The following is a 21,594-nucleotide window of genomic DNA, read 5'->3' as shown; positions in this document are numbered from 1 at the left end:
GGTTGGCAATACTACCCATAGCAGAAGGGTTGGAACTAGACGATATTTAAGGTCTCTTCCAACTCAACTCACTCCCTCATTCTATGAAAAGTAACTAAAAGGCCTAGCATTTTGAACCTTGGGCCAAGATATCCTTTATATTATTTGTCAGAGCATTATTAAGTATACATGAGAAGCAGCAGTGAAATTCTTGGAAAGGTAGGCAGAAGATCAGGTTTTTTTTTATTATTTTATCATCCATAGACTTGTTTGTGTATCTGTTTTTTAAAAAGGCTAACAAATGAAAGTCTTCAAAACTCTGGCAGGTTTGTCAGGCTGTTAATGCAAAGCATTTTCCTATCTTCTCTGGCACGGATGGTAAAATATTTTATTATAACAAAATAAAGCCCAGGAATTGTTTAATTTATTTACCACTTCAAAGTAAAAAATAGAAACTTCGTTAACATACACAGACTATCTTGTACATGACACAAATTTACAGTGGACTAAAATTGACAGTTTAAAAATGGTTTGCTCAAATGTTTGTAAAGGTATATATTTAATATTGTATCCCTTACTGAGCTACTGCAGTCAGTAGCAATGTCGAGGAAAAACAAAACTCTAATACAGCCTTACCTTCTGATCTGAATTCTCATAAAACAACAGCCCAAAATAGTCCTTTTCCAGTAAATTGAGATGTTCACACACTTTGTCAAATAGAATTTGTCCTTTTGCTCTTTTCTGGAAAAATAAAATAAAATAAAAAGTACTATTAGTAAATGCTTGATTTTATGAACATCGATAAAACAGGCTGAATAAGGAGATACAATTAGTCAGGACAACTTAAAATACCTGTTAAATAGGTTAGAAAGCTGTAAGCTTTCTTAAGATAAAAACTTTATAATATTTTCAAAACTATCACTGTAAAAATTTCCATTCTTTTCCAACTCACTGTCAAAGTTGACTTGCAAGTACAAGGAAAATTAAGTACCGTTTCTTATTTTAATTATTTATCACATTTAGTTGTTGCTAAATAGTTCTTAAGATAGTTTTTCTTGATCTTCATTTTTTTAAATAAGCAAAGACTTCATGTGAGACAACTTTTTCTACGTTAATATCTTCTAAATATCAAGAAGCTTTCCAATGTGTTTAGTTAATTTCTGCATTTTTAGCATTTTTGTATTATATCTCAATGAGTTTTCTGAATCATATATAAACTCCAAGAAAACATATAACACTTTAAATTGAAAAGGGAAAAATCAAATATCATGAAGAAGTTCTGTTATACGAAGGTGTCGAGCCACTGCAATATGTCACCCAGAGAAGTTGTGGATCCCATCCCTGAAGGTGTTCAAAGACAGGCTGGACGGGAATGGTGGGGGGGATTGGAACTGAATGGTTTTTAAGGTCCCTTCCAAACCAAGCCATTCTATGGTTTTATGAAAACCAAAATCCTTCATTGTCTTCAAGAAACAAAAAAATGGAGTAGTCCAATAAAAGTAGGTGATCAAACTAGTAGAAACAAGATACGAGAACAAGCAGAGCATAGCTAACAACAGTATAGAGATTTTGAGGAGAAGAAAATAAATGAAGAGGGCTGCCTTTTGTCTAACTCTCCTTACCCAAAAAATCCATTAAATACTCAAAAACAAGGTCTTAGAGAAATTTATTCTCAAGAACAAACAAATCTCTGGAATTAAAAATAAAAAAAGAAAGAAAATCATTTTCATTTTATGTTAATTTCAGTACTGCAGCCTGATATTTTATAATGGTAACGAAAGATATAATTTAAGTTTACTTATAAAACATCTGCTTTTTACAGCTCTGAAGAATTACAGCTTAAGTAAATTGCAGTTAGTCCTGAAGTTTTATTTGTTATTTCCATACTAGAAAATGGAAATGTAAACAGGGTCACCCCGTGTCTTTCTATTGCTAGTAGTGACTGGCCCACATCCTGTTTCTGTGCACCAGGTTTTAGGGGAAAAGAATTGTACTGGAGATAGCAGCCTATGAGAAGCAAAACATTTTAGATCACGTGGCTTACAATAAACAATCAAGGGTAGGGAAGATCAGAATTTCTTTCCGCAGTTAAAATACAGCCTGTTGGTGGAACATTTGAACATGAACGGCATGCAGCTTTGCCTTTTGAACCTACATGACTGTTCAGCTATTTGTGGCATTTACCAGCGAGGCCACAACATGGCATTTTCAGAGGCCTGGCAGCTGAAAGGAATTTCTGCATTTGCTTATCCTACAGATTTCAGTAGATGCCATACACTACTACAATTCCAAAGAAACGCCATCAACTGCCTCTGTGTAGGCCCTGGTGACACTGAAGTGATTGTATGCTGCAGACAGTGACAGAGCGCTCACAGTGCTCCTCAAGTGTGCCTCTCACTGCAGCTCCATGGCGCTGTGCTAAATGTTAAGGCTGGGAGGGCAGAGAAAACGGTATGCGCAGAGCAAATAGTGAAGGCGTTGTTTTATTCCCCAAGAATCCAAACCCCTACTTAATTAAAGACTGCACTGTTCAGCAGACCTTGCAGTCTTGAAGATCAGAAATTTTTCAAAAGATACAATTACGAAACAAGCACAATTTGTAGCTGAAGTGTTACAAAGCATCAGGGGATTATACAAGTCCAAGTCACTTTTGAAAAATGGGAGTTGAGAACCTCAAGGCCGGTTGGTACTTTCACACATTTTACCCTTCAGAAATACAGGTAACTATTTCCCCAGAAGTTTGAAGTAGCCACTTTTCTCTAAGCCTCCCCTTCAGCTTAGTAACAGTCAAGAGTGGTGGGCTGACCCCAGCCGGCTGCCTGGTGCTCCCAGCTGCTGTCACACTCCCCCTTCTCAGCAAGATGGAAGAACTGGAGTCAAGGAAACCAGACCTGAAAGTCTGTGCTGGTGACTGATCTCACAAGGTACATTTCTGGCTTAGAGATAGCTCACGTGAAAACATTACATCGAATCTGGAGCAAGGTTTGCAAAACACGCAAAATTATTTCATTTTTATTTTTCTTTTCCTAAATAAAAGATGTTCTTACTTTAGGCAGACCACTTAGGTTTATTCAAATGCTAGGCTATGCATCACAGCAGGCAAAAAATAAAGATTTGCAAATAAAACCCAACAACAATTAAACATCTACTCCATATCAAATTCTATCATACCTTTCTTTACTTGGGGTGAAAACATTACCTTAACTGTACGCTAAGGCAACACAGATTTATTTTCTATAAGCAAACTAAGTAACCATAGAACCCGTACGTCAACTCCAATACATTTCAGTTGTTCATACGTGCATAAAATGCGGTCAGTGCTGGCATCCTTTAAATGCTTTTTGTTGTAAATATTTAATTAGACTGCTGGCTGAATGCAGTAAACAAACACAGAATGATCTTCATTTCCTTCTAACTAGCAGCCATTGTTCAGTTAGCATTTCTTTTTATTTAAACTGCTACTCCTGCACTAAAACCCACATTACATTTACAGAAGAAAATTTGAATAAAACTATCACAGATCCAAAATCTATTTAAGAAGTTTCCTTGCAACTACCTAAGGTAATGTAGAAGAAAGAAAAAGCCTATTTTCCTCTATTTTCACTTCATCTAAGCAAGAGGAACATGTACGTCACCCTAAAAGTCTGAGAACTTGCACCTGCACTCAAAGATGTCAATTATCAGGAAAGGAGTTGGTCAAAATGAGATAATTTGTATTACGCTTAAAAAATAAAAAAAACGTTCCCTAGATCATGTAGTTTCCTAATCTCAAGCATTACAGCAGTCTGCTCACTCAAGTTAAAATTAAACTACCATTACATCTCACAAATATTACACTATTAAACATGAATTTATGATGCTATGGCCACGCATATGTTTCCCATATCAAGGAAGTACAACAATTCAGTGACTTTTGACAAACTCTGCTAGACATCCTTCATCCTCATGTTTTCACAAACCTCTGTCCCAAGCTGCTATTCCTATGAGTGAACTTAACTCACAATGATGGAAATAATAAAAGGTAGCTGAACGTTACTAACAGTTCAGAACCTATGAAAGTTCTTTTAAGTCACGCTCCTCCCGAACTAGTCAAACAATAGCTTCTTCCTCTTCCCTCCTCTGCAGTCATTCATTAATCTATTAAGAATCTGAGGATACGTGGATGCTATCTTTAAGAGCTGTGATATTCCTAAGGTTAAAATAACATAATAATTTGCTCACATTCTCCATATATGCATATACTACGTACACGTAATTCATTTCCTTTAGTGTAGTATTTCCTCACAATATGATCATAGAATAGCCTGGGTTGAAAAGGACCACAATGATTATCCAGTTTCAACACCCCTGCTATGTGCAGGGCCACCAACCACCAGACCAGGCTGCCCAGAGCCACATCCAGCCTGGCCTTGAATGCCTCCAGGGATGGGGCATCCACAACCTCCTTGAGCAACCTGTTCCAGTGCATCACCACCCTCCGTGTGAAAAACTTCCTCCTAATATCTAACCTAAACCTTCCCTTTCTCAGTTTGAAACCATTCCCCCTTGTCCTATCACTATCCACCCCCCTTCTCCCTCCTGTTTATACGCTCCCTTCAAGTACTGGAAGGCCACAGTGAGATCTCCCTGGGGCCGTCTCTTCTCCAAGCTAAACAAGCCCAGTTCCATCAACCTTTCCTCACTGGAGAGGTGCTCCAGCCCTCTGATCATCTTAGTGACCCTCTTCTGGACGCGCTCCAAGAGCTCCACATCCTTCCTGAACAACAGGCCTCAGGCGTGGACGCAGTACTCTAGATGGGGCCTCACAAGAGCTGAGAAGAGGGGGACAATCACCTCCCCTCTCTCTGCTGGCCACCCCTTATTTTAACGCAGTCCAAAACTTGATACCTTCATACACTTCCTAAGTTTCCTAGAGATAAGAAGCTTTGGATATTTTTACTTTTAAGTAACAGTATACAAAACTGATCTATTGTGTTATTATGGGGTTTGTAGGCTTAACCAATTTCATTCATTAGACTAAAAGTTAAAGGATTTTTTAATACCCTTTCAATGGATGTTAATGTTTTTCCTTATGCAACTTTTCTAGTTCCACATTCAAAAAAATAAAAACAGGTTTGGAGAGTGCCTGGTATCAAAGCTTTTAACACTAGAGCACTAACGCTGCTTAAAGTTTTTAAATCTCAGATCAGACAGCAGAGATGCTGATGTTGGAATTGAGAACAGTTTAATTTTTACAAAACCAAAGACCACAAAACACCACAGCAAGAGTACCAAACTAAAATGAATGGAAGAATAGATTTCATTTGGTACAAGGCTTATCTTCATTACATTCCTGGAGGACAGTGGCGTACTGTAAGCAGTGTATCTACATCAGTGTTCAGACAAGTTAATTCTAGGAGCTACGCTAAAGAAACCAGCTATGAACCAAGTCCTTCCAATTTGCATCTATGAAAGCAAAGTAATAAAGTATAAAGATAGATTAGAAAAAATAACGAAGGAAAGCATCACCAAAGAAGCTGAAATATCTTTTTAAGAAGTTCTTGATAAAAAGAATTGCAGATTCAGCTAAGGTCATATTGGCAAGCTGATACCAGTCAGAAGGTCTTGTAAGACAAAATAAGCTCTAAAGGCAAAAGAACAAAGGCGAGAAATTAATTTAAAAAGCAACCATCAAAAAAGAAATATCTGAGTACTTTATGCTAGAAACCAAACAACTTTCACGACAGGCATGCCCTGGGCAACAGGAAAGACATGTAAAAACAAGCCAAAAAAGCCAGAAGAAATAATTTCATAGTAAAAACACTAAGCAGCTTCCAAAAAAAGTAAAAATATGCTGATTTGCTGAAAGTGAACTTTTTTCTTTCCATAAGCAATTTCTAATATAAGCTTGGTTTCTCAATATGTTAAAAGTTTTTCTACTTTTTCTAGCTCAACACCTCCAGCCAATTTCTATTTTGTGGCTCTCACCACCAGATGACAATGTGTTAGAGATGACACAGAGAAATTAGCTTTCAGAAGCACTTTATCACAGAACAAGAAATAATTAGGATTCTCTTTACTTAAAGGTTTCTCTCAATGCATTCCACACGTCACATAAATAATCCTTTGGTTCAATTACAGATTTCAAGAGAAAAGTATCTTATGCAGAAGTTACACCAACTTAATTTTAACAAGATTTTATAATGTAATAAATCACAATTCTATTCACTCCATAAAGGCTAAGTTTGCATATTACCTAATACATTCAAAGAAAACAGAACAAAATGTAAAACCATTTTTTTCTTTACTGATTTAACTAAGTGAATAACTGCATTGTAATTTATACCACCAATTTTTTAACTCTGATGGTACATAGATTTCATAGATTTCCTTATAAATATTTGCTCCCAACATTCAACTCATTTCTGAAGATTCTACAAAAATTTTGAGTGACGTGCTACATGACTCCATTGTGCAAAATCTACTTCTATGACTGCCTGTCACTTGAATGTAATGTAGCGTTAACATTTCCACATTAACGCTGATAAGCATGAACATTTGGTTATTTGATAAGGACTTAAAGAACAGCCCTATTGTGACTGTAAATAGAAATAAGTTTCAACATCAGTCATAACGTATGCCTGATACAAAACTCTATAATAAAACCAAATCCCCCAAACTTTCACAAATTGCTGTTCAGCTGCAAAACCAACGAATGGAAGAGCTGGTAAGACACCACAAGCTAGATACTGCTGTTGTTTACTAGTTATTGTCATAGACACATTGGATTTTCACCTCAGCAAATGGCACATCTCTTATTTTAGCCCTTGAAATTCACCCAAATTGTGCTGGGTGGGTGACAGGTGCTTGGTAAAAGAGATTTCAAAAATCCTTTACAAATAAAACAGTACTTTCTTGCCATGTTTAATAGTACTGTGCATTAAAAGATGTTTTTGACTTTTAATAATGAAGTGTAGAACTCCTACTGAAAAGCAGTGAAATTAAACAATTTAAAAACAAAATTAAAATTAAAAACATTATTCTGGATAGAATAGCAGCCAGTTTTTTCTTCAGTTAAGAACCACCAGTTTCCCGGAAACATTTACCTATGATATCATATGCAAGCAGCTACAACTATATGTAAATAAAGTTCATGCTGCTTACAATTAATTTTTCCATGCATAAAATAATTTATGAAGTATTTGAAGAAATAGAATTAGATACATCAGTCTCAAGCACTGTGGATGTGGCTCTGGGCAGTCTGATCTACTGGTTGGCAACCCTGCACACAGCAGGGGGCTTGAAACTTGATGATCATTGTGGTCCTTTGCAACCCAGGCCATTCTATGATTCTGTGAGAAGGCAGCAGGAAAGTCCTGAACAAAGAAAATTACTCCAAACAAAAATTGGATTAAATGAAGATAATAAATAAATTGTTTACTGGCTTTTAAAATCTTCCATGATTACATACTATTACTTTCTAAAGCAGAAATAAATCAACATTTACAAAAACACTAAAAATTAAAAGGAAGAGAGTAAAGAAAGGACTGGTACCAGAAACTCATCTAAGATCTACTGCAGAGGAAGCTTAAGTTCCAGTTATCAGCTAAAGCAGCTGATAATTGTAATTGTCCTACTGTACCAAGATATTAAAAAAGCTCTTCGTGTATTAAAAAAAAAAAAAACAAGACAACAAAACTAATTTGTAAAACTGCAGTCAGCAGTCCTCACATTCCCTCAATATGATCCAAAAAATCAAAACAGCTTGTTTCTGTTTTCACTTTGCTCCCCTCCTTACTTTTTTGCTTCTGTAGAAGCAAGAAATAGAGACCATTTATTACAAGTAATTAGAAAACAATATTCTGAATCTTGCTTACCAATTTAAATGATTCACAATGGACTTAGGATCTAAGAATCATCAAGGTTGGAAAAGACTGCAGATAGTTATCTTTGAGCTGTGAATGTAGAATGTCTTAAATGTATGGTAACAAACCCTCTGTTTTATGACATCTCATTATTGGATAGAGAAAAGGCCCAGGAAGTTCATATTCATAATCCTCAATTAATACAGAGATACAACTCAGATTCAAACATCTTGGCTTATGTGAAAACAACTGCAAAGTTACCTTATTACACCATCCATATCAATTCTTAAATATTTATGGAAAATATATAAACAATAAATAATACAGATATTGTATGTACCTAAGTACAAATACATACACTAAAAATTTAGGAGCTCTTAGGGACAAAATTCCTGCTACTTCAGAATATAAGTATGCATAGCCGTACACAGCTTTTTCCTAGAGAGCAATTATTTTGTATTTTTCATGTTCATGCTCTATTGCAGTAAAACTTTCTTCTGCTGACAAAGCACAAAAATCAGGTTGATAACTAACACCAGTGATGGCCTTAGTACAGCTTTTCCACAGGTGAACTTGGCTTATGTTGAAGTAGTGTACATATTACACTATTAGGGAGAGATCCACTGACAGCTGAAAAATTTTACTTCAGAAATAGACTGAAATTGTTTGATTTTAGCATCAAAAGTAGGAAGAATAGGTCTTACCTGATAAATATTATTTAAGCAATCTTGCACTGTCACTAACTAAAACCAAAGTATCTACAAACTACAGTCAAACAGTCTAGAGAGCATTTCATACTGTCAGACAATGAATATGCATTTGAGCTGGTATGTAAATTTTATTGGAGAAGAGGTTTGAAGAAAAACATACTAAGAAATTAAGAAATAAAATAAAACTAAGCCATGATGAAAAGTCTTAAAAACAGATGTTTCTCCAGTTTCCTCTTAGTTTCAGAAGATCCAAAGAGACAGCTGAATAGCATCCATGCAGTATTTTATTAGAAAATATAACAGCAGTATATTATAAAATTATAAAACCCTACACAGTATGTAATTAAACTACTAAGAAACCTAATGAAAAGGGAGGATACAGGGGAAAGGATGTAGCTTTTGACTGCACTGTTCAAAGAGACCCACAAAACCATCATATAGAGGCTGACTGAAGACTTTGGAATGTGATACAGCAGAAAAGAAAGCAAAAGGCTAGCAGATGTAGACTAAAGTAAGGGAGATCAACCCTGCAAACACAGACCCAGAACAAAAAGGTAGAGGAATTGAAAATAGACAGGTGGACATTCTGGAACAAGACACCACAGTAAGCCAAATCAAGTTTGGAACCTCCTATGAAGAAAATTAACCCAGCATCATCTTGCCCAATACTTGTCCTACTATAACACAGATATGCTCAAACTCAAAACAATGGTCAAGTATATTAAAATCATTTAATTTCTTCATGCTTTTATTACGTTAGTTTTAATTGATTAGGCCAGGGATAAGCCTGTGAGCTATTTATACAGCGCAGGGGACAAACTGTACACCTGCAAAGACAACAAGAGAAGTGTTCCCAGACCTATTCATAGGATTGACCTCCTGGGGTATTGTACCAACCTGCCACCAGTTAATTTCAGGTTAAGGATGCATACATCTTCCAACATAACTGGCAGCGACTGATGATCTTACTAACTCCTCTAGCTGCAGATTATACAAAAGCCACTCTGTGAGCATGGCTCTAGCATGCTCAACCTATACACAAATTGGGAGTAGTTAAGAGCTTCAATACAGTCACTTCTGCTTCAAACTAACATCCCAGTGAATTGCAGACATTGTTTTACATGGAAACAACTCCATTATATTTGTGAAGAAGAGTACTGGTTAATTTGCATCTATTTAAGAGATGAATACTGTATCTACAGTTCCAGCTGCATGGCATGGGCCATGCAGTTCACACATTACCTGCAGTCGGTCCTAACGGAGAGGAGAGATGCCCATCTTTCATGCATTTGGAGGTTGGTTTGATTTTACCAAAAAAGCCTGCTTGATTTTCCAAGAACCCTGAGTCTTATCAAAACTAATCAAAGATGGAGGATTAGTTCTCTTCCACAGATTTCAAGTAGCTTTGCATACAGAAACTGCAGAAAATAGCTAGAGTCCTGTTTGTCAGAAAACAGCCTTCCAAGCCTTTGCACTAAAGCAACTGCTATCTTCAGGAATCCGCTGATCAGACCTACTTGCTACCTTACTCAAGCAGAACTTACTAAAATAAAAGAATCTCAAACTTAAAAGGTCTGTCTAGACCAGTACCCCACAGCTAATATAGGATAATAGGTATCACATGTAGAAATAGTTACATAGTCTCTAAATCTCTAGAATCCTCAGCTCTAGGCTTCTGAGCCCAAGATGTATTTCTGATTAACATCCCTGTACAGATATTTCCTCTTAATATATATATAACCACTTTTTGAAGTCATGGAATCTTTCAGTCTCATACAAATGCATTTTACAGCATCTATGTTAGTGTAAAAACAAGCATTTTAGTTTGAATCTGCCCCTTAAATCAAACCATCAATAGCATCCATAATTTGCCCACTAATAAAGTGAAGAAGTAAGGAACAAGCTGGAAAAGTTGGAAAACCTTCTACTAGACTTAGCCATGAGCATTGCTGCACCAAATATGAACTACAGACTTACTGATGAATTTTTCTGAATAAAAATATTGTTTGCTCTGGGAACATGTACATAATAGTTGTTGCCTGCTTCAAAAGTAGCTATTTCTGTACAGAAATTTAAGCGTGAACTTCCATCCCTTCAGGCAGAAAACAATAAACACACACACCCTGCACTGACAGTTTAACAGTTCTTAAAGCCAGAGTGTTTTTAAAGCAAACACGTTCTTTAAGCCACAACCTAAGGAAACTCTAAAAGAACATAACTGAGAGGAACTATTCTAACTAGTATAGGAGGCACAAGTTACTATAAATTCCATGGAGGAATTCCCCCTTAGAAATATTAGGAGTGCGTCTGCTATCCTGTTGATAATTCTATCCATTGTCCTTAAGTCACCGTGAAGAAGAAAGTGGGCAGTGAACACAACTTGCTCCAGAGAAGATTTGCTCTTAAAATCTTTGTCATTCCCTCCGCCTTTGCAAGTTCTGTTTTTCATATACATAGGAGCTTTTTGCCCTGTTAATTCTTGAATGCATGTACTGTTGCTTATAGATCTGGAGATTCAAACAGTCACTGCTGATATTTCAACAACTATGAGAAACTAACAACATCTGCTCAACACTAAAACAAGTTCAAGGAATTAAAGAGAAAACTGGCATATTCAAAAGAATCAAGTATGAGCATATGATAATTATCAACATGAGTATAAATGGCATCCTTTCCTTTACCACTTAAAGTGAAGAAAGGTAAACAGAACAGCACTGTCATGTTATCAATCACCAAAGCACACGTGTAAGCTATTTTTTAAAGAGTAAGACTTACAGCTAGTTATGGTAAGGCAGCAATAAAACAGTGATAAAATGAAGAAAATTTGACTGGACTCTGGCATTGCAGACCAAAATGAGTACTGAGTGGAAAGAAACAAAAGGGAAAAAGTGACTGATTTGAGGCATTCTAAATAATCATAGTGTAGAATGAAGAACAGTAAAACTAAATACACAGAGCAAAAAGGAAATAAACAGATCAAGCATCTGCAATCTTAGTCATGCACTGAGGGGGAAAAAATTATTTTCTGAATTCACATCCTCTGAACCCAGTCATAGATAGCCATTTTTATCTCTAAAATTATAAGGTCTGCTAAATTTGAAAGTATACACTTCAAATTATCTCACTGACAGAAAATTTGGAATGTTACTTTGTTCTTCCTTTCATATGATTTTATGTTTCACAATTAAACTTCGATCTAAAATATTAAACAACTTCTGTTGGACTTAAAAGTTCACACACTATGATCAGACTGAAAGAACACTCAGAGGATGTCAAAGCTATAAAAAGCAAGAAGCTGTTTTCCAGTAAGCTTACTCTTTCTGTCAGTGATCTTCAGTCAGATTTAACAGACAAATGTACACAACATCTAATCCAGCAATTTATATTTGTAAGTAGTCCATGCAGCTGTGAAGATTTGGTACTACAAAAATTTTAAATAAAAAAGCATGTATTTTAAACTTATAACAGAACTCTGTTTTGAAGCAAATTTTTTTAATATATATATCCAGCTGAGATTATTATTTTAATTGAAACTAATGAACTCAAGGCAACTTTACTAATACATGTGGCATCACATTGTGGAAAACCTTCAACCTTTGCCAAACACAAATACAACAGAAAACACAACTGCTCAGAGGTGATCTCTGGGCAGCTCAAATTGTTTTATTAATTGCACTTTATCTTTGCTAGTATAACACATCGTACATTTTTTAATGACAAATAGAGATTAAGTTCAAAAAGGAACAGGTAACTGAGCCTTAGTGACAGCAACAGGAATGCAACCTTGTAATGTGCTAGACACACAAAAATATACTTGCTAAACTCAGAATGAAATGAAAGCATTTTCTTTTTCTCCATAAAGAAAGAGAGCTCTATATAAAAGACTTAATACCTCACCTCTAGATCACAGCTGTATTCTGTGCCATCCAGGAGCACCACTTTACACTGCACAGTTTTAATTTTCTTAGGAGGCTTCTGGGGAATACTTTCAGCTGTCTGCACTTCTTTTGTCTCCCTTTTTTCCTTCTCTTCTTTTTCTTCTGCAACCTTTTCTACTTCAACTTCTTTCCCATCTTCTTTGGCAGGCTATATAAAATACAGTTAAACAATTCTGTGATAATTCAAGCTCATGAAAGAGGACCTTTTTTCATCCTGTTCATTTCTTTTAGAAGCCACTAATTTGCAAATTAAGCTTTAATAAAATTTATGCATATATTGGAAGAACCACAACCTGAGTAAGCATTGAGGTCTATTTGGGGGCCAGACACTGAAAAAAGGTTTTCTGCTCTTGTTCTGAAATCATAGAATGTGCCTTTTTTCCTTTTTTAATACACTAGGGTTTTTCGTTTCTTTTAAACTAAAAAAGTTTCTTTTTAAACTCCAGGTTAGAAAGTAACTTGTGATCTAGTCCAATCTTCCTGCTCAAGCAGAGTGAGCTACAGCAGTTTGCCTAGGACTGTTTCCAGGTAGGTTTTCAGTATTTTCACTGACAGACCACCACTACAGCTAATTTGCACCTATTGCCTCTTGTCATTTCTCTGCATACCACAGAGAAGAGTCTTGCCCCTTCGTTTCCTCCCTTCAGATACATTGATTTCCCCTACTCTTCTCCTTTGCATGCTGAAGCATTCCAGCTCTTTCAGCATCTCCTCCTATGAAAGATTCTTTGTCCTTAATCACCACTGTGGCCCTAGAGAATGTGAGGTTTGAGGTTTAAGAACTGAAACAACTTGTGCACATCAGGACTCAGAAACACTGCAGAATATGGTGCTTGCTTTCAAACTCAGTACCAGATTCCTAGAGCCAATCAATAAGAGCAATAGCTACAAGCATGGTTTAAGGTTAAGTATAACAAAAGATTCTAAGGACTCTTTGATAACTACAACAGATAACAAATGGAGTTAATTCACTAAGGAGCTATTTGTGCAATACAAAGGCTTCAGAGGCAAATCTGGTTAAGAAGCTTCTCCTCTTATCCCTTCTCATTGCTACTGTAACAGTCAGTTCATATCCCTTTGGACTATGCCAAAGGATGATGTTACGCTAAAGTTACAGCTAAAGCAGCTTGAGACAAATAAGTAACTATTGTGCTGAAGAGCTTACTCATATCAACCCAATTTCACAAAGTGACTGTAACTGCCATTTTTTCCTTATGTGATACCAACAAAGTCTTACACGGCTTATATACATCATGAAGTAGCTCCCCACCCCCTCAGAATTGCTCCAAAACATTCATACACACTTACCTGTGTTTCTGCACTACTAACAGAATGTTTTTCTTTGTCATCTCCTTTAGCATTATTTTCAGCCACTATTTCTAAGCTCCTTTTTGGTTGAGCCATCCCCTCGGATGGATGGCTTTCACTTTCTTCAGCTACTTGTTCTTCCCCTGTTACTCTTTTCTTGGCCTCATCTTTGGGCTCTGCCAATGTATAGGATTTTTGTTTCTTAAGCCAGGGAGGAAGAAAGCGAGAAATACCCTTGCTTTCAGATGAATCTTTTTCCTTTTTCTGGCTCCTTGGGCTAGTAGGGCTAGTTGGTGCTGGGACTGGTGAATCTTGAGTTTCTTCGGAGGATGCTTTCCTGGACTTATCATTTCCCGGAGTCTCTGAGGCTTCTTCGGGCTTGCCTTTGGCTTTGTCTGGTCCCACCTGCTCAGAATCTTTCTTTACTTCAGTCTCTGAGCCAACTTCAGTTGTCATTGTCACAGCTTACACTAAAAAACAAGTAAAAGTGCAACGATAAAAACAGCATTACGTAGCATTACTACTTTTACTGACTTACAGTAATTTGTAGCAATAGTCTGCCAACAGATGAAATTGAAAACAAACAATACTGTAATAGAACATAAAAACAATCATTATTATTAACATTTGTTATTTCTCCAAAAATCAGCTAAAATCAACACTCTTGTCCCTTGGTGTGTAGTACTAGATTTTGCTGCTTTGCTACTCTGAAAGTGTAACAAGATCATTTTTTCCCCTCTAATTTTTTGAAGTAAACCAACAAAAATAAGCCCCAAAGGACCTAACAAGATCAGATCAAAATAACTAGATCCTATTAGAAATCATTGACTGATTCACAACCTTCTTCAAACTATTCTTTCAAAATTAATGTTCTGTTCATTTGTCTGAGAGTTAGCAAATTAGTTACAATCATATTTATAACTTGAATGCTCTGCATTAAAATCAACTTTCATAAATACTGGCTACTAGTGAGGAGACAACTACAAATTGCAATGGAAGCCAATTAGAAACCAGTAAGATCACAAGAAAGCAGACACAGTACCTCCAGACTCCTAAAGAACATTCAAACATTCATAAGTAGCCAAAAATGAAGTCTAATTCAGACAACCCTTAATGAAAGATACAGAAGTTAATAGATGCCTGAACATACCTAAGAGAAGCCCTTTTGGCAGACGAGATGGGCAACATTTAGTCAAAGGAAGCAAACCTGATGGTTACTGCACTAAGAAGCTTAGAGATAGGAGCTCTGAACTATCCACAGGCAGATTCATACGAAGCAAGCATCTCAAGACCAGAAGTTTAACTATATGGAAAAAGTATTTTCTTATTCATTACTTTAATTAGCTTCAATATCTAAAACAAAAATAATCACCATTAGGAAAATCAAAAGAAGATTTAGTATCTCTACTGCTACGTTAGAGACTTCTGAATATAATTCAAGTGTTAGTATCAGTTACACAGCTGTTTCCTTTACTTATTATGAAACACTTCATCTTTTATTGTAACAGAGCTTATAAATAGCATTAAAGTTTTAATATTTACGCACCCTATTATTTCTCAGCAGTAACAGGTCTCTAAAAGGTAAATTTCCATTTGATTAGCCATAGAGATCAAAGGATTTGCTATTTAAAACTACATATTGGTATGCTAGTTCCAAAGTTAGTACTAGCCAAATTACATTTTGCTTATACCTTCAGATCTTATAGAAAACTGACAGGTATCAATCTTGATCATATAATAAGCTTGCACATAATTAGTTTTCCAAATCTATTATTTTCCAAATATAAAACAAAGCAACTTTCCTGAAAGAAAAAAAATCATAGAATAAACCACTGTGCTTACAGAAGTCAAATCGGAGGTTTCATTGTTAGTAGATGTGGTGATTATTATTTTTCTTCTCTGCGCATTTCTGATTAAGAATGGTGAAATTTCTTTTAAGAAAATAGCTAAAATGTTTTTCCAAGAATTCTGAAGATCTGCAGCTGAAGTCTAGCGCTGCAGGTTGTGAAACCTCTGATGTTACCTTTGCTACAATCAAGCAGTGCAAGCAACCACTATTTAGTAACTGCTTATTCTTCATACCTTCCCTGTTCTGAGAGGGAAGAACTTGCAAGATCACATCCAGCCGTGTTTCTTAATGGCTGGCAATGTATCTGGAGAAAACAGAGATAAGAGCCAGACAGCATTTCTCTCAGAAGTACGATCTGAAAAAAATGCTCTTTTTTTCATTTATGCTCAAAATTCACCTGTCTGAACATCAACTGCATCTTTTCTTCCCTCCTGCTCCCAAAGAGGCATTGTGAACTTGCATTTGCTCTTACTAAATAACACAACTGCACTAAGTACTTTCCCCTCTCTAATCATAAAGCCGCATAAAATGCAGATTTCTCACTAACGTACCACCTTCGTACCACAAGGTAATGTTAAGTATATACTTTATTTTGAAATAACCAATATGAATGAGCTTAAGAGTCTTGCAGCAAGAAGGGAAAGTAGAATCTTAGGCAGCCAGTCAAGTGGAAAGATTACTGAGGTCTGAAGAACAAGAGAATCTCAGGAGATGATACACTCTCAGTCACTGTTAGCATAGTTTAACAGTAATTGTAAAAACTAAAAGAATTCTTTGAACTCAAAGAAATCAGGAACCAGAGAGGCCATTTCATTGTTTAATTCTACGATCCTTAGGAAACCAAAAATATCCCTAAAACCTTTTTAATTACATCATATAGCATTTATGTTATGCAGCTTCCAATAAAGCACTCATCTGTAGTAAAACAACTCCTCAAAAAAAAAAAAAAAAAAAAAAAAGCAACAAAACAGTTATCCTGTTGAAATCTGTATCTCTCTGTATTTACACATATAGAAGACAGTACATATAAACAGATGTACTTTGATTACTGAATCTAAAAAGCTCAGATTGACTTCATTTTTAAAAACACTCCCACAGAAATTGGTGATATTGGAAATTAAAGATGGAGAACATGGAGAACTACTGAACAATTTTTTTTAAAGTTCTGAACAAATAAGCCACATGAAAATGCCTACATGTATGAAATCCAACTACTTATTTTCAAACAATTTAGATTATTTTTACCAATTGGGCCAAAACCTCAGCCTTTACATACTGAAGGTGGCAAGAGGTTAACTGTACAGACTAAAGGGACAGACTGCTGCAGATTTTACTTTTTTGTCTCAGCAACAGTCCCGTGACATAGAACTCTGAGTTCTTTGAGTCAAAGATTTCCTATGCCACAAGAAGACCACTAGAGTACTGGGGCTAAACTGATCTTAAGCTGTTAACTCTTTCCTTTGTAAGCCTAGAAGATAAAGTACTGATGGGCAGAATAATAAGAACAACCCTCTATCTTACAGACAAAAAAAAAAAATAATAATTTGAAAGCTTAACAGTTTACAGAAAAACTTTCTGTAATAGCCCTGGTGATTAGACAATTAAAACTATGTTATGATTTAGCCTCTGAAATGATATCTCCTGCTGAAAATACTTCTTAGAAACATGAGCCAACTGGAAAAAAAATAAATAAATCAACCTTTATCCTTATGATTCCACCCAAACTGCCTCTTAATTCAATACTGTCAGGTCATTTTCAGTGCAACAGCCAGGTGTGGAAAACCCTCATTGCCAGTCTTTATATTGGTCAGCAGATGGTGCCATAATAGTTCTAAAAATCAGTAGAACAATTCACAGGTCCAACTGAAAACAGCAACAATATTCCAGTTTCAAGCATGGTTCATGAGTTGTGGCAAGAAATTGTCTGTTTTCATATAAGTCTTAACATGAACTGTTTTTAATACACAGCATTTCAGAGATGCACACAGTGCGTTACACTTGGTGATGCTAACTATTATTTACCTGTGCACATGAGCAGGTGGATGCTTAAGTATACACATGTGGAAGCTATGTGCATACGCATCTCCAAGATCAGAAAAAGCACAGAAGAGCATCTCCCCAAAAAGGATATTAGGTCTTCTACAAAAGCCAGTTTCCAAAGAACTCCAGACACATGCATAGTGGCTATCAGTCCTAAATTAACAGGAATAATACTGCAAAAATTCTTGCTGAAGTCACTATTCAAAATAACAGGTGCCCTGTTACTCTTTATGTTAAAATCCATTTCATTTCAGCTACCTGCATGCATACAATGCTCTCCTTTCAAATATAGCAAACACCTGAATTACCAGGAAATACTTATGTTGGGATAAAAACGTTTAAGTCTGCAGAACCAAGTGGTGTAGTATAAGAAAAATACTGCAAACGTATTCATAGAATACTCAGAACTCATCCGGAAAACTGAGACGTCCTTACAGAAGATGCTGTGAGCTTAAAAGACACTTCTGAACCTATTATTTACACAAGTGCTATAGTAGTTCTGAAAACCACTGAAGACAGAACGTCATGGTTTTATGATTTTGGTTATCAGTATTCCACACCATAACATCATGTAATGCACTGGGGCTTTGACTGCTGATGCTCAAGTTCCGAGTGCCTGTCCGAAGGAGAAGAACAACAACATTTCCCCAGGGGGTTTTGCTGTCAGCAAGGAGATATAAGTCCCGGCAAGGTCACCTGATGCTCTCTTCGCCTGCTCAACTGGACTGCACTTCTCACCTCAGTGCTGCGGTGAGGCCTATCCACCTTTCAGACACACTCTCTGTCTCATTATATTTTGCCGACAGTATATTTAGTAAATTAGTTTGTTCCACCTCAGATCATTGCTGCTGTTTTCAATTATTTTGGGGTCTCCTGTTTCCCTTTTCTGGAGGCGTGAATCCCTCCGCCCCGCTGGTCACGGAACCGGGCTGAACCAGCCCGTAAACCATTGGCACAGAACCATCAAGGATGTAGACAGTAAATGAAATGAGAGAGAAAGCTGTTTCTGGCAAAAATTGCACAATGTGTACCTACTGTCTAGATAGAATACTTTCACAATAAAACTCATGCTGACAAGTTTCTGACCCAAAGCAACTCAAAAAAAGTTACTTCAATTCCTGTTTGTGAAGTCAAAATAGATTCAGCAATCACACTACTTCTCAGTGTCTTTTCTCTCACTCCGAGAGACCAAGTTTATTCCCATCTTTTCAAAACGCACCTGTTGCAGGCCATCAGCTCACATTTTTCTGGTGAGTAACTTACGATTGCAATCCATGTACAACTCAAACTGAATTACCCTTTAAAGCCAATAGAATTGAGATGCAACTCCTCAGAAAGCAAAGACTACTATAATGCAAGCTGTTTTGCTAAACTTGGTCTACTGACACCAGATAACAGTCTTAAAAGCATATAATAGAAACTATTTAGAAACACAGTTTCCTAAATTAAATGAAAAGCACTGAAGACTGCATCATTTGCATCAAAAACTATACAAAAGCTTTCAACAAACAAGAATTTAAACATCTCTGAAGTGCTACAAAAAGGCAAGTTGTGAAGCCAACACTGAAATGCTTTTGGAATTAAACTTAAGCAAATGAACATCTTTCATTCATCCCAATGCTATCCATACCATACCCAGAGGCAACGCGAGTCTCTCACGCCTGTATTTACTATCTACAAATAGTGCAATATATCAAGGCTACAAGTTTCAAGAAGAGGTCCTGAATGTAAATCAGGACATTTCTTTGCCAGAATACATATGTGCATACAGAATCTGCTTATCAAGCTAGCATTGTGCTTTTCCCTAGCACTAAAAAACATGTTGCAAGCTGAGGAGAATCCAGTAGTCTGTTTGAAAAGAGTTATTGAATAAGAGTGACCCCACCCAAGCCCTGACACTGCTAGAGAAGGGCACGCTCAGTGGAAAAACCAGGACTTAGTTCCAAGTCTTTTCATTCCAGCAGCCAGAAAACGCTCACGGGTCAAGAGACAGCTCTGTTTTCCAGTTATCTGTCCAACAAACTAAGAACAACAGTTTAAGAGAAATCTCTCCCTGTCTTTGAAATTAACGCTGTTCACTCTGAGGAATGCTTTCTCTCCAATCTCCATTCCCTTCCTTCAGCCTCATTCCATACCACCAATTAATTTCTGTGAGTGGCACACATTCACTACAACACAAGTCAGTTTCTAATGCATTAGCAAGATTAAAAACAGTTTATTTTTTTACACTTGCAACATTAATTTTACTCTTGTTGTGAGTATGCTTTCAGGACACTTACAGTACCTTCATTAATCAAAGCATTGCCTGATTCAAAAAATTATTAATTGGTTTACTCATACCTGAGAACTTTTTTTTTTCCCCCTCAAGCACACTGAGAAGCCTTAGTGCAGTAATACCCCTAGGTGCTTGAATTCCAAACATGATTATTTTGACAATTACCTATTTCCTCCTAACTGGAAACCACAGAGTGAATTATTACCATTTTAAATGTTTAGGAAATGTACAAGACCATGAAAAAAAGGGAAATAACCACAATACTAGTACTCAAAACTCAGGAAAAAGAAATGACAAGTGACTAATTGGTGCTTTTGGTATAGTGCTAGTGACTGATTTCACAAGCAGAACAGATTTGCAAGTAACTTTCATGAGCAGATGTAGCTGTTCACTTTATTTCATCACTACATAAAGACTGAGTATCACAGACACAGACACCTCTGAGATCACACTAATATGGCCTGTTAGCTTCTTATTTCAGGTAATCTAGTTTAGAAGCAGCAGTAGGAACCTTCTGAGAATGTATTAACATGGTCTGCTCTGCCATGTGTGAGAATGAAATACAACATACATCGTTCACAAAACTTCGGGCCATAAACACCACAGAAGTGCTTTTTCTATGGCAGCAGTTCTGTATTTCAGATAGAATGTCCACTTCAAGATTTTTGCCACTGTCAATATACACATTATACAGCTCTTTAGCAAGCTGGGTCAATAACACTCATGGATGTTCATACTGATGTTAGTGAAGGAAATAAAAACAGAAAGTGACATTTAAATTATAAATGACTTTATATAGATGACAGATGTAAGATTCCCCTGCTATTTTTTCAGCTTTTTTTTTTTCCTGAATCAGGATGCAAATTGAAATACAGAACTGATACTAGCACCACTTCCTACCAATAGTGAAGACAGTTTCAAATACTTGGTTAATACTCAGCATCTCTGATAATTAACCTCCAGTAATCTTAATCTGAGCTTCATAGTGAAGTAATTATAGATTTCTGTACGTATATTGCAGCTGCCATGCCGCTGCCATTATGTGAATTAACTGCTGAAGAACCTTCAGAGATCTTGACACATACTAAAGATACAACAAATCAGAACTGACTACAGATATAAACAATAGTTAAAACCATTGCTGCTGCAATGAGTAAAATGCTATTCCAAACCTCTCCCAGCTATCCTATATTCCTCAAGTTTCACAAGCAAGTTTCTTCAAGCTACGGCAGGGGAGATTCAGGCTGGACATCAGGAAGTATTACTTTTCAGAAAGGGTGGTCAGGCACTGGAATGGACTGCCAAGGGAGGTGGTGGAGTTACTGAGCCTGGGGGTGTTCAAGGAAAGGCTGGATGTTGTGCTGAGGGACATGGTTTAGTGGGAGCTATTGGGAATAGGTGAACGGTTGGACTGGATGATCTCTTAGGTCTTTTCCAACCTTGGTGATTCTATGATTCTATGATTCAAGCCACCTGAGATGTCCTGCAATGGCATTTTTATTTTGCAGCCAGAACAAACCCAACACATCTTTCATGTGCTGCCAGAACACAAGTACTCTCTCGGAAGAGCAGAACTACTCTGCACTACGTTCCTTCCCCCTGAATACTTACAATGCACATAAAGTGATATCCATAAAGCAGGATATAGCAA

The 21,594-nt window shown here is 36.5% G+C and overlaps 1 protein-coding gene across 4 annotated transcripts in view; it reads right to left on the bottom strand.

Annotated features, from left to right (window-relative positions):
* The window catches only part of EPB41L2 (erythrocyte membrane protein band 4.1 like 2), a gene marked incomplete at both ends in the record, with an annotated part of 56,009 nt that extends 41,774 nt beyond the window's left edge, over nt 1-14,235 (bottom strand). For all 4 annotated transcript variants that reach the window (XM_079550283.1, XM_079550284.1, XM_079550285.1 and 1 more), the window contains 3 exons: nt 616-720; nt 12,431-12,619; nt 13,780-14,235. In XM_079550283.1, the coding sequence (XP_079406409.1) occupies nt 616-720; nt 12,431-12,619; nt 13,780-14,235 (750 nt within the window). The remainder of the gene's footprint in view (nt 1-615; nt 721-12,430; nt 12,620-13,779) is intronic.
* Between the last annotated feature and the right edge of the window lie 7,359 nt (nt 14,236-21,594).

This window comes from Tetrao urogallus (genome assembly GCF_951394365.1).
Source record: "Tetrao urogallus genome assembly, chromosome: 2".
Classification (NCBI taxonomy): domain Eukaryota; kingdom Metazoa; phylum Chordata; class Aves; order Galliformes; family Phasianidae; genus Tetrao; species Tetrao urogallus.
This window is presented reverse-complemented; position numbering and strand designations above follow the sequence as displayed.